The sequence below is a fragment of the Passer montanus genome, unplaced genomic scaffold (assembly GCF_014805655.1).
Source record: "Passer montanus isolate IOZ18808 unplaced genomic scaffold, ASM1480565v1 scaffold154, whole genome shotgun sequence".
Classification (NCBI taxonomy): domain Eukaryota; kingdom Metazoa; phylum Chordata; class Aves; order Passeriformes; family Passeridae; genus Passer; species Passer montanus.
Window position 1 is genome coordinate 1,020,972 of NW_024362494.1, and position 10,979 is coordinate 1,031,950.

Sequence of the window (10,979 nt, forward strand, 5' to 3'; positions counted from 1 at the left end):
CTGCCTTTGCTCCACCTGTATCCAAGGTCACCAAACCCACTCCTGAAGTTAAGTTTCCCCAGCTCTTCCTTAAGCAATAAGCCATCAGCTACCAAACCCCAGTGGTCCTTTTTCTCCCCCTCAGCTTCATGTCTACCCCACTCATTGTCACTCCTCACTTGCTCCAATTCCTGTCCCACCAAGAGCTGCTGGAGCAAGGAGCTGAAGACAATCATGATGCACTGTGAACACAAAAGAAGGCAGGACCAGAGCAAACTCCTGCCAAGCAGAGCAGAGAGGGGCTGCAGCCAGTCTGCTCCCCCTCCCAAAATCCCCATCACTTGCAGGTTGGAACTCCCCCATGACACTCACAGCACCACGCAGTGACTGAGCCTGCTACTCCTGCCTTGATGGTGGACAAATGGAGCACAGGGCACCCCCAAACCAAAGCCTGCAAGTCCATGTTCTGGGAGGCTGAAACCACCACCCCTTCCTTGAAAACGAAGATGTTACTGCAAAGTAACCAACAGTTTCATATGCTCCCTTCCCAGCAAGGCAAATCTCTCTTCACAAACTCACTACACCCAAAGGAACCTCCCTTAAAAAAGCCCCAGGACATCTCAGAGTCACAGAGAAAATGTCCCATCTCCTGCTATGCCACAGAAAGCCCCTCACTCAAGGTAAAGAAATCCCATTTGTTTCCAGTAACAACAGAAACTGACAGGAAAAGGGAAGTGTGGGAATAGAAGCATCTCATGCAATGCCTTGGGAGAGCAGAATGCCACAGACTTGAACTAATTTCTTACTGAATAATCATGAAGAAAACCAAGGAGATAGTAAGAATCACACAAAAAATCCTGTTACATTCTTGACATCCAGCCCCTCCTGCTCACTGCCCTCTTTCTCATATGGCCTGAAGGGTGTTTGCAAACTGTGACAGCCTCATACCCTCATAGCAAGGAAAGAAGCAAGTAAAATACATTTTGGTTTACAGGTAACAGGCACTGAGTGTGCAGCATGCATGAAAGGTCATATTGGGGTTGGGACAATCCAAAAAGCCCCCCAGTTTAGCTTCCCCACAACAGAACCCCACAAAGCACAGGCAATGCACATCTCCTTACTGTAGCCTGCTGCCCTAGCTGTGCCTCTCAAAGTCCCTTCCAGCACACCAGGAGCTGACTGGCTTCCTCTGCAAAAGGTGGCCAGAGGAAAGAGGAACTGCTGGCTCATGTGATTCCAGAGAGAACTACAGGAAAACTACAATTGTTGATTCCTGACATAGGCAGTAAAGCAGCTGTAAAATAACATTCTGTGAGCAACAACTCAGCTGTGTGGATCTGAAACAAGTGCACATGTCCATGACAGCCAGTGTGGGAAATTATCCCAGCGGCCTGCCAAATGAGAAGTACAGAAAAGTTTCCTTCTGGGGACAGAAGGATATCACCTTCCCCTCAAGGTGGCCCAGAGGGCATCTGCCACACAACCCAATTTTCTACACCAGCCCATGGATGGGCACATGCACACACTTGGTATTTCTGCTGTTCTTTCAGTGTTTGTAAAGCAACAGAGTTCATGACCAGAGAGCAGCAAGGCTGACACACTGGGATGTGGTTCATCAGCCCTAAGGGAGCCCCAGCTGAAACACTGCCTTGTCCACATCCACACTGGCCCTGTGGTGCTGCTGGAAGAGAAGGAGACAGGAGAAAAGCAGAATCTGTGACAGCCAGCGATTCCCTGCCAGGATCCCACATCTGTGGTGCTGAGGAAAGAGGACTCAGTGAGGACAAAAGGGACAGGAGCCAGCCTCTCTCCAGAAATGCTGGGAAACACCAACACAGGTGCTATGGACCATGCACTGCTGGAAATGCACTTTAGCATCTGTGCCCTCACTGGCTCAAGACCACGGGTTGAACTTTCCCTGGCAGTTAAGAGCACAATTCCTGTCCCAGGACCCACTTTTCTACCTGCTGTGTTTAAACGTTGCTCTCAGACAGCATATCAGAGCCACAAAGGAGGCACATCAGATGCCAGTCTATTAAAAGAAACAAATACAGCACATGGTGCCAAGCAGGGTGGAAACAGGCCAATGCCATACAGACACTGATCTGTCCCTTTTCCTCCATGTGATTAACACTCTGGGATGGAGCAGGACAGCAGGGAGAATTATTTGTCCCCTCTGTTTCTTTATTTAGGACATCACTAAGAGCCACAGTTTCTGAGGAGTAAGACATTATTAAGAGAAAAAGACCTGCAAGTCATTTAGCTCTGCTGTGGCATGTGTCAGTCCACAAATCACACTGCCTGGAACAGGCTCCACACAGGAACAGCAGCACTGAGTCCACGAGCTAATGGTTACCCAGAAACCTGTAAAATAAACCTGGTCACCTTCCGCTACAACAAGCATTGTAAAAGCACACCCATGATAATGCAACTGCCACATTCCAAGGTGAAACTATCCAGGAAGACTTGGCAAAGATCAAAGAGTACCCCGTGAGCAGCAATGGGCACCCTCATTTCTGAAAGGACACTCCAAGGACCTTGGAGACCCGAGCTCAGCTCCCACAGGCTGACAACAGGCTGATCCCATGGGATGGCAGGTTAGAGCTGGGACTGTGGCATTCACGCATCTGTGACTCAAAGGCGCCACTTAGTGTGACAGTCATGAGCTCTCAGGCCACAGCCAGCACACAACGGGCTGCTCTGAGGGCAGGAAACTCCCACTTCAGGCTGAAACAGAGAACTGACAGGAGACTTTAAGGTGGGAACCTGCTCAGAAAACTGTCAGCTACAGAGATGGAAATTTGTGGCCACTGCAGGCACTATAAATCCTGTGCTAAAATCACAATGCTTCCTTCCTGCTAAAGAAGAGCTGTCACTGCAGGAGGAAGGTGGTTCTTTTTCTGCTGTAAAAACACCTTATTCTGCTACAAATATTCAAACAGAAAACAACCCCTCCCTTGCAAGGATGCCAATCCCTCGTGTGGCCACAGGCCGCTCTCCTGCCGGGCTGCAGCAGAACGTGAGCTTCCACCTGACAGATGAGCTGAGCAGCACCAGGAAAACAAAGCAGAACAGGTCTTGAACCACGACAAGGATGGTTTCAACAAAGCACGTTCTGTTTTGCAGGCAGAAGCACACACATCCTGCACATCCTCTCCATCCACACTCCCTGGGCAGGCGCTCTGCTGCTCCAGCTGACGTGGTGGAGATCACTGCAGGTGTCTCAGCGTGGCAGCAGCACACACAGAGCTGCCCAGCCCGAGGTGCTCGGGGCAGGATGGTGCAGCCCAAACCTCCAGTGATCCCCACTTCTGACCTCTCACCAATCAACCAACCCACTGACCCTCCAACGTGCTTGCACTGAGCATATTGTGGAAACAGATAAATAACCACCACCCAAACCTGCAGTTCCTGGTGGGGATTCCTGGGCACAGATCCTGCAAGCCAGGAGGCAAACCCCTGCCCTGCTGTAGGAGGGCAGTGAGGCCCCACGAGGTGCAAGGACATAGCCAATGTCATCCAGACAAAAAGAAATGGATCCCCATGTAAAATTCATCTCTTGTCGCCATCACTTTGCTCATCTTTGAGACCCAGAGCTGCTGCTGGAACTCCTGTGGAGCTGTTGTACTGACAGGGAACCTGAGCCAGAAGGGAATGATTTCTGGGCTGCCCCCACAAAACAAGTCAGGAGCAGAGCAGAGGGGCCTGAACTCACCAAGGGGAGTGCCCCAGTCCTGTTCTCTGATGCCATTTCCAATGCACGGTGTGCAAATGTGGGACCAGAGTCCCAGGGAGTGCTTAACTGGGAAGATCTGCAGCTGGAGCTGTCCTGCCCTCCACACAGCAGCAAAGTGCCCTGGCTCACACTCCTGCTCATCACACCCTCCTCTCCAGCACTTCTCACCTAATCCCTGCCTACTGCCAAAGCCAGGGACACCCTCTCCAACCCCCCTCTCCCTGGATGACCCCACACCTCACCCTTATCCCATTGCATCCCAACAACTCCTTTCCACTCAGCCCCCATCATGCTCCCTGAATCCCACAGAGCTCCTTTTTCCACCTCCCATGTCCTTACTCATCATCTTGGGTGTCCCCTTACCCCTGACCCCCTTCCTGCTCTCCCACCTCTCTCCTTCCCCCATCTCTCCATTCTCCCATCTTGCCTGGTTCTCCAACAGTCCCTTGGTCTGATTCATCTGCCCTGGAGCCACCAGACTCCTTTTCCCCAGTGGAACCCCCCACGTATTGCTTATCCCCTCTGGATCTCATACAATTCCCTTCACCACATTCCCTTCCCCTGGTCTTCCCTAACCCTCCTCCTTCTCCTCTCCCTTTGCACTGCATCCTTTCCCTGCATTTCCCCACAACTTCGCTTCAATCTTCCCTAAATTCCATCACCTCCTTTCCCCATCTTCTCTGAACATCCCTCCAACCCCCTCCGCCCGAGTCTCCCCTGGATTCAAGAGCCCCCCACCTCGTCCATCCTTGCTGTTACCTCAATTCCACCATCTCCTTCCCCAGTCCCCCCTGACAACTCCCCCATCTCCTTTCCTTCCATACTCCCTGCATCCCGCCAGCTCCTTCACCCTGGTCCTCCCCCGCCCCAATTCCTTTCCCTCCCGTCTCCCCCAGTCCCCGCCAGACCCTGCCCAGCCCCATTCTCCCTCTGCTCCCCTTGGGCACCCCGTTACCATCCCTCCCCATCCCTCTGAGTATCCCCCCGGCCCCCTCCGCGCTGCCCCTCCCCAGCCTCATCTGGAGCCGCCGCGGCCCCTTCCCCACACCGGCGTCCCCCCTCACGGCCACTCCATCCCCTCCGGCCGCTCTCCTCACCGGTACAGCCGCTTGGTGTGCAGCACCTTGGCCTCCGGCTCGCCGCTCTCGCCGGCGGCCCCGCCACCCTGGCTCATGGCGCCCGCGGCGGGCCCGGCCCGGCCCCGCGGCCCCTCAGCACCCCGGGCCCGCTCGGCCGCCATGGCTGCCCCCTGCCCCTCGCTGCTCTCGCGAGATTTCCCGCGGCTGCGCTGCGCCGCGCCGGGCGGGCAGGGCGGCGGCGGGGGACGCCTCGCGAGAGCGGAGCGGCGCGAGAGGCCCGCACTTAGTGCTGGCAACATGGCGGCGGCCGCCTCAGCCGGCCGGGCTGAGGGCAGGGCGGGCCCCGCGTCCTCCTGCCCGGGTCACGGGCTGGAGCAGAGCTCCCTCCGTGGCTCCCTCCGTGGGGAGCTCTCCCCGTGGGCCGGGAGCGGGGGAAACCGCGCAGGAATCCCTCCCTGCTCTGGGATCCCGCTGTGCCGGGGGTCCCCAGGGTCCTGTGGGGCCGCGGCTCCGCGGTGGTGTCTGCAAGCTGAGCCTTCGCACCTTTTGTAAACATAACTATGCCGCATGTGATAAAAGCTGCTCAATAAAATAAAAATACTCGGTGCTTCAAGCGTTGTGTTAGGTTTCGCTACATAAATATTCTTTAGGTGGGTGGGGATGGGCATTAGACGGGTTAGTGTAACTTCGTGTCACCTGGTGCGCTTGGTTTGTGGAAAACTCCACCTCGCGCTCTGGGAGAACAAACAAAGGCTGACTGCTCTGTCTCCCTTTTAAACTGTGCGTGTGTGTTTAGAGAGATCTTTAACTTGGCAGTTAAAGAACGGCCCGGACGGGGGTCCGGGGGTGCCGGGCCTGCCACGGGGCACAGCGCCGGGGCTCGCCCCGTCCCCTCGGCCGAGCCCCCCGGGCTGGGACGGGCCCGCCCCTCCGCCCGCCCCACCTGAGCCGGTTCGGCAGGTTTGAGGCGGAGAGGCGGCCGGGAGAGCGCTGGAACCCCGCAGAGCTGCGCCATGGCCCGCCGCCTGTGCCCGAGTGAGTGCTGCGGCCGCGGGGGGAGCGGGGCTGGGGCTGCGAGAGGGGCTGGGGTCCGCGATCGGAGCTGCGGGTGGCTCAGGAAGGTGCTCCAGCCCTAATTCCGTGTGTGGAGCTCGGAGGAAGCCCCGAGCGGCTCCGTGCCTCAGTTTCCCCACGCCTGTGGCCAGGCCGAGGCTCCTGAAGGTGCAGGGATGAATGTGCTGAGAGGAGTGAAGGAGCGATGTTCATTGCAGGAGACAGGCGGGACACCCGGGACAGGCTTCCCCTAAAGGGTAACAACACGGGAGCTCTGCCTGTGCCTCCTGCACCCATGGAAGGGCACCCAGCAGCCCCTTTTGCCCACCCCACATCAGTCTCAGCTGCCAGAGACAGCAAACCTGGCCCATGCCGGCTGGAGCCACGGTTCTGGGAAGCAGCTAGGTCACCTCTCCCCAGGGCTGGGCTGCTCCTGGCCCAGGAGAGAGCCACCGAGGAGCCAGTTGTATCATCCAGGCTAGGATGTTTGTTCAGCAGGGGAAGCAATTCCCAGGCTGCCCCATTTTGCAGCCAGACCTGCACCTCCAGGGTTCATCCCTCCCAGGACAGTACCTGACCCCACTGCCATGGGGACACCAGGCACTGCTTTCCCCTCCTAGTGCAAGGGCAGGTGGGTGGTGGGGGCTCCAGGGGTGTCAGTTTGCTCCCACTTTGTAACTGGGGCTGTGCATGTGACCCCAAACCTCTCATTTCTGATGTAAATTCATCTGTCTCCTTTCTCCTGGTGCAGGGTGAAAGCAGAAAGGACAGGAACTTTGTCCCCTCTGAACACCACAAGTGCAGGCAGCAGTGTTACCGGCCCCCAGCTGCATCCCTGGCAGTGTGGAACTGGACACTCATGGCTGCTGCAGACCCTGTGCTGCCCCCCGAGGAGGTGGCTCTGCTGGAGCTGGGGAAGGTGCCCCTGGACAAGGTGCCACCAGCCCCAGATGAACACCCAGGGGACCCTGATGCCACCTTGCCATGGGATCAGAGTCAGCACAATGCCCGGGGCCAGCTGGAGCTTGGGGAGACAAAGAGGCGCTCGAGTCCTGAGGGGGGCCACGAAGACCCCGAGGAAGCTGTTCCCACCTGCCCCACAGTCGAGGCCGAAGATGAGGAAGTGCCCCAGCTGCCCGTGATGGCAGCCCACGTCTTTGTGCCCATCGACCCGCAGTGCATCGAGCAGAGCCCCTTCAAGCAGAAGCAGCACCCGACCCCGTGGCCCCGGGAGGAGGGCAGGGGCGATGTTCCCCCCAGTGTCCCCCCCAGTGACAGACCCAGCAGCCTCCACCACAAGCAGGTCTTCCTCCCCCTCGGCCCCTCGCGCTACCGGAACCCACTGGGCTTTGAGGGGCGCGTGGCCAAGCCCCCGGCTGAGGGCTCACAGTGCCCGTGTGCCAGGGATTGTGGCACTGATAATCTCAAGGCCGTGGCATCGGTGGCAGGGGCCCTGCTGCTCTGCCCTTGCCTCATCTATGGAGCCTACATCTTCTTGCCCTTCGATGCCCCGCTGCTGCCCACCGTCAGCGCCCGCCTGGTCTACACGTTGCGCTGTGCCACCTTTGCCACCTTCCCCATCGTGCTGGGTGAGCCATGGGCGTGGGTATGAGTGCTTTGCTCCTGCTCCGGGCTGCGTGAGCCCTGGGGCTGCAGGAGCAGAGCCGGCGCTGAGCTCTTTGTGGTTCTGTTGTTCCCACCAGGAGCAGCAGATGGAGTTTTTCTCCCCTGCTGGTGCTCCCCAAGCCCCACCGTGGCTCCTCTGGGCACCCACTGAGCCCCTCTCTCTGTCCTTCAGGAATGATTGTCAGCGGCATCTCCCGCCTCTGCTCCTCTGCCCTGGAGCCCTTTGGAGAGCTCCACAGGGAGGTGGAGATCCACCGCACTTACGTCTCCCAGTCCATCCACCTCTTCATCCTCTACTTCTTCAACATGGCCGTGCTGGCCACCTACCTCCCACCAGAGCTCCTCAAGCTCATCCCACTGCTCACAGGGCTCTTCGCCATCTCCCGGTAAGTGGCGCCTTCACCCCAGGCTGCTGTTGGGCTCTGTCAGTGCCAGCTAACACCATCCCTTGGAGCAAACTCCCACTCTGGCAGCAGCTCACCAGAGCCAGGAAGGGCTTCTCTTCCTACAGCAGCCATGCCTGGGAAACCTGTACTCGGCACTGGTGAGGCCACACCTTGAGTACTGGTGATCTTAAAGGTCTCTTCCAACCTGGAGATTCTGTGATTCTGTGATCCTCACTGCTCAGAACCAGAGTGCCAGCCCCGTAGCATCACCTTGGCTGAGCCCGCACCCTCTGCCTTCTCCAGGTTGATTTTCTGGATGTCCTACGCCATCGGCCGCTCCTTCCGTGTCTTTGGCTTCAGCATGACCTTCCTGCCACTCCTGGCCATGCTGCTCTGGAACCTGTATGGCATGTTCGTCCTGGAGCCCGAGAACCTCCTCTCCGTGGCAGCGCCAACGCCCGAGGGCCACTCCAAGGAGAGCCGAGCTAAACTCCGGCACTGGGGCTGAGGGAGGCTAGCAGATGGGGTGCCTGAACCCTGCGAGTCTGAGCCCTCCTTCATGCCCTGCCTCAAGAGTCCTGACAGCACAGGGGTGCTGGCAGATCCAGCTGGGCCCCTGCTCCCTGCCTGCACACAGGGAGGTTTTGCTGGGCCCGCAGAACCAGGCTGCAAACGCTGTGCACCACGAGACTCCTGCTGGAAGGTGAACAAGGCCCAGAGAGCCCTTTTCCCTGGGAATGGGTGGGATTTGCTTCCTCTCCTGCTGAAGCCAGCTTTACCCAATAAAGCTCTTACCAAGCAGCTCTGTGGTTGGTTTGCAAAAAGTGAGTTAAATTCTGAATGACTCAGAGCTTCGCCTACAGGATGCAATCATCCAGCCTCAAAATTATATTTCCAAGAGGGAAAAACGTTTCCCACAGACTGTCCCTCTCCCAGTCCTGCATCCCACTCCTGGGTCCCTGCACAGCCAGTCTCTGTTTGTCCCTCCTCTTCCTCCTGGTGGAGGTTCAGCACCCTGTTCACAAAGCAGTTGGTTTTACAGGAGGGAGGAATCCCTTTCCAGGGAGGGCTGCAGGAGAAGCTGGGCTGGGTGACATGGCACCAGGTTTGCCTCTGGCCAGGGCTAGGGATGGCCAGTCCTCCCCAGGATGGGTGCTGAGCCCCTCCTTCTGCAGTCATGAATGGACCCCTGGGAGTCACATATTGGATCAGTCATACCCCAAAGCAGTTAAAAATCCACCCAATCCAGGAAAAGGCACTCCAGCTCCAGATCTGCCACATGTCTGGCTTGTCCCACCTCCCGTCCTGCAATGCTGGATCACAGGAACAGCCCACCCCAACCAGAGAATGGGAATCAAGGAGCTGAGGGACTGCAGTGAAGTTGTGTCAGGGGAGGTGTCTTGATTTGAAAGCCAGGAACCTCCCCTGCAATGGAAAATGTGACCTCCTTCCTTCCAAATTATTTTAGCTCTGAAATCAAAGGACTTTCAGGAAAAGGTATAGGAAAAGTGATATACGTACACTTCTTTACTAGTATGTGTATGTATAAATAGGCAAACAAACAACAATGTGAAAACCACATTCACTCTCCTGTGAAAATTTTAAAAGTTTAATAAAGAGCAATAGGAGACAATGACCATAGAGCAAAAGGTTGTTAGGCTACATCCTGGCACTGAACCAAGACCACACATCTTCAGGGATACCCCTTAAATACCTCTTCCCTTACATCAGCCTGTTGCATATTCATAGACCCTTATGCAGAGTAAACTTTTTCCCCAAAGCAGTTTACATGTTCCAAAAATTGTTTTGTTTATCTCCTCCTTGGATCCACCTTTTTAGAGCATGCATATTCCTTGGTTGTGGTTTTAATCCTTTTTTATCATCACTTTCAGTTTTGGTCCCTGGCCCACATTGCCTTCAGATGATGGGTGCTCATACTTGGGATATCTGTAGCAGGTGTCCTCATCCTATGTTCATTGGATGTTTTCCCATCCAAGCAGGCATTTTAACACAAGCATACTTATATCAGCTATTTCACTACTATGTCCAAGCTTAATTAACAACAAAAATAAAAAATAGATCTTTATAACAAAGTTATTTTAACACCACACATATAAAATCCATTTTAACCAAGCCAATATTATAATATGAATCTATAACAAACAACAACTGCAGCAACACGAAACAAAACCAGAAAACCCCATAAAGTGCACTTTACTTAGGTGTAATACAGTACATTAATTACTGTATTTCTTATAACTACCCTTTTAACCCCTTTTACAGTATAATAATCAAACTAACAGTAGTTGTCGGAACCCAGGACATCCCTCTGGATGCCCTGGATAGCTCAAAATCCTGGCAGGGATTTTTTGGAGACCCTGGCAGGAAGCCAAAGGCACTTGGGAATTTGATCTTAACCCATGGAGCAAATTACCAACCTTGTATGAAAAATTAAAGGTGACAAAAGTTTAGATAGTATAACAGTAGTTGTCACAGGGTGAAAGGTGGCATTTTGAAGAATTTTACTATGGGGGTCTAGGGGGCAAGATGGAGGAATTTGGGTGTTGTCCTGTTCTTCTTCCTTCTTCTTCCCAGCCTCCATCTTCTTGGTGATGGTGGCACTTTGGGATTTATGTGGAGTAGAACTGTCTAACATAGATAGATATTGGAACATAACTGTAAATATCGAATAGGGTTTATAGTATAAAAGACAATGCCAGCCCAGAGGCAGGGAGTGTGCCTTGGACTGACTGGCTGAACAGACCTCGGCAGGCCAGACAGAAAATGTTGTAGATAAGAAATAATAATCAACCTTTAGAACGTGAGCCGAAGACTTCTCATTCCTTCTTCAACATCTGGGTTGGGGAAAAGAGACTTTTAACCCACCTCGGGGTCACCTTGACCAGAGGAGATCCCGAGATACATGCTTAATGTTAGGGATATGATAGAAATTCGTGCCTATGAAACATAGATATATGTATTAAATATGGTATTAAAGGGGGGGACCAAGGTGTAATGAGACCACAGCAGCATTAACATACGAAGGAAACTCATGTGCACAGGAGATACCCGGTGATGATGGCCCATGAAGATACATATCCCACATAACCAGGGCCATCA

General features: G+C 54.7%; 2 protein-coding genes across 2 annotated transcripts in view; one reads left to right on the top strand and one right to left on the bottom strand.

Moving 5' to 3' along the window:
- SMG5 (SMG5 nonsense mediated mRNA decay factor) overlaps positions 1 to 4,972 on the bottom strand; it is a 29,225-nt gene extending 24,253 nt beyond the window's left edge. Inside the window, exon 1 of the mRNA XM_039702062.1 lies at positions 4,813 to 4,972. Within this exon, the coding sequence (XP_039557996.1) occupies positions 4,813 to 4,955 (143 nt within the window). The 5' untranslated portion in view covers positions 4,956 to 4,972. The remainder of the gene's footprint in view (positions 1 to 4,812) is intronic.
- A 741-nt stretch (positions 4,973 to 5,713) lies between these two features.
- TMEM79 (transmembrane protein 79) lies at positions 5,714 to 8,642 on the top strand. The gene is made up of 4 exons (XM_039702070.1): positions 5,714 to 5,829; positions 6,599 to 7,436; positions 7,646 to 7,859; positions 8,163 to 8,642. The coding sequence occupies exons 2-4, from the start codon at positions 6,707 to 6,709 to the stop codon at positions 8,365 to 8,367; spliced, it is 1,149 nt and encodes a 382-aa protein (XP_039558004.1). The 5' UTR covers positions 5,714 to 5,829; positions 6,599 to 6,706; the 3' UTR covers positions 8,368 to 8,642.
- The last annotated feature ends 2,337 nt before the right edge of the window (positions 8,643 to 10,979 follow it).

Bases quoted from the DNA above. Each gene is read 5' to 3' on its own strand.
- TMEM79 (XM_039702070.1), top strand. From the start codon at position 6,707: ATGGCTGCTGCAGACCCTGTGCTGCCCCCCGAGGAGGTGGCTCTGCTG. The intron at 7,437-7,645 runs GTGAGCCATGGG...TCTGTCCTTCAG, and splicing joins CACCTTCCCCATCGTGCTGG to GAATGATTGTCAGCGGCATC. The intron at 7,860-8,162 runs GTAAGTGGCGCC...TGCCTTCTCCAG, and splicing joins GGGCTCTTCGCCATCTCCCG to GTTGATTTTCTGGATGTCCT.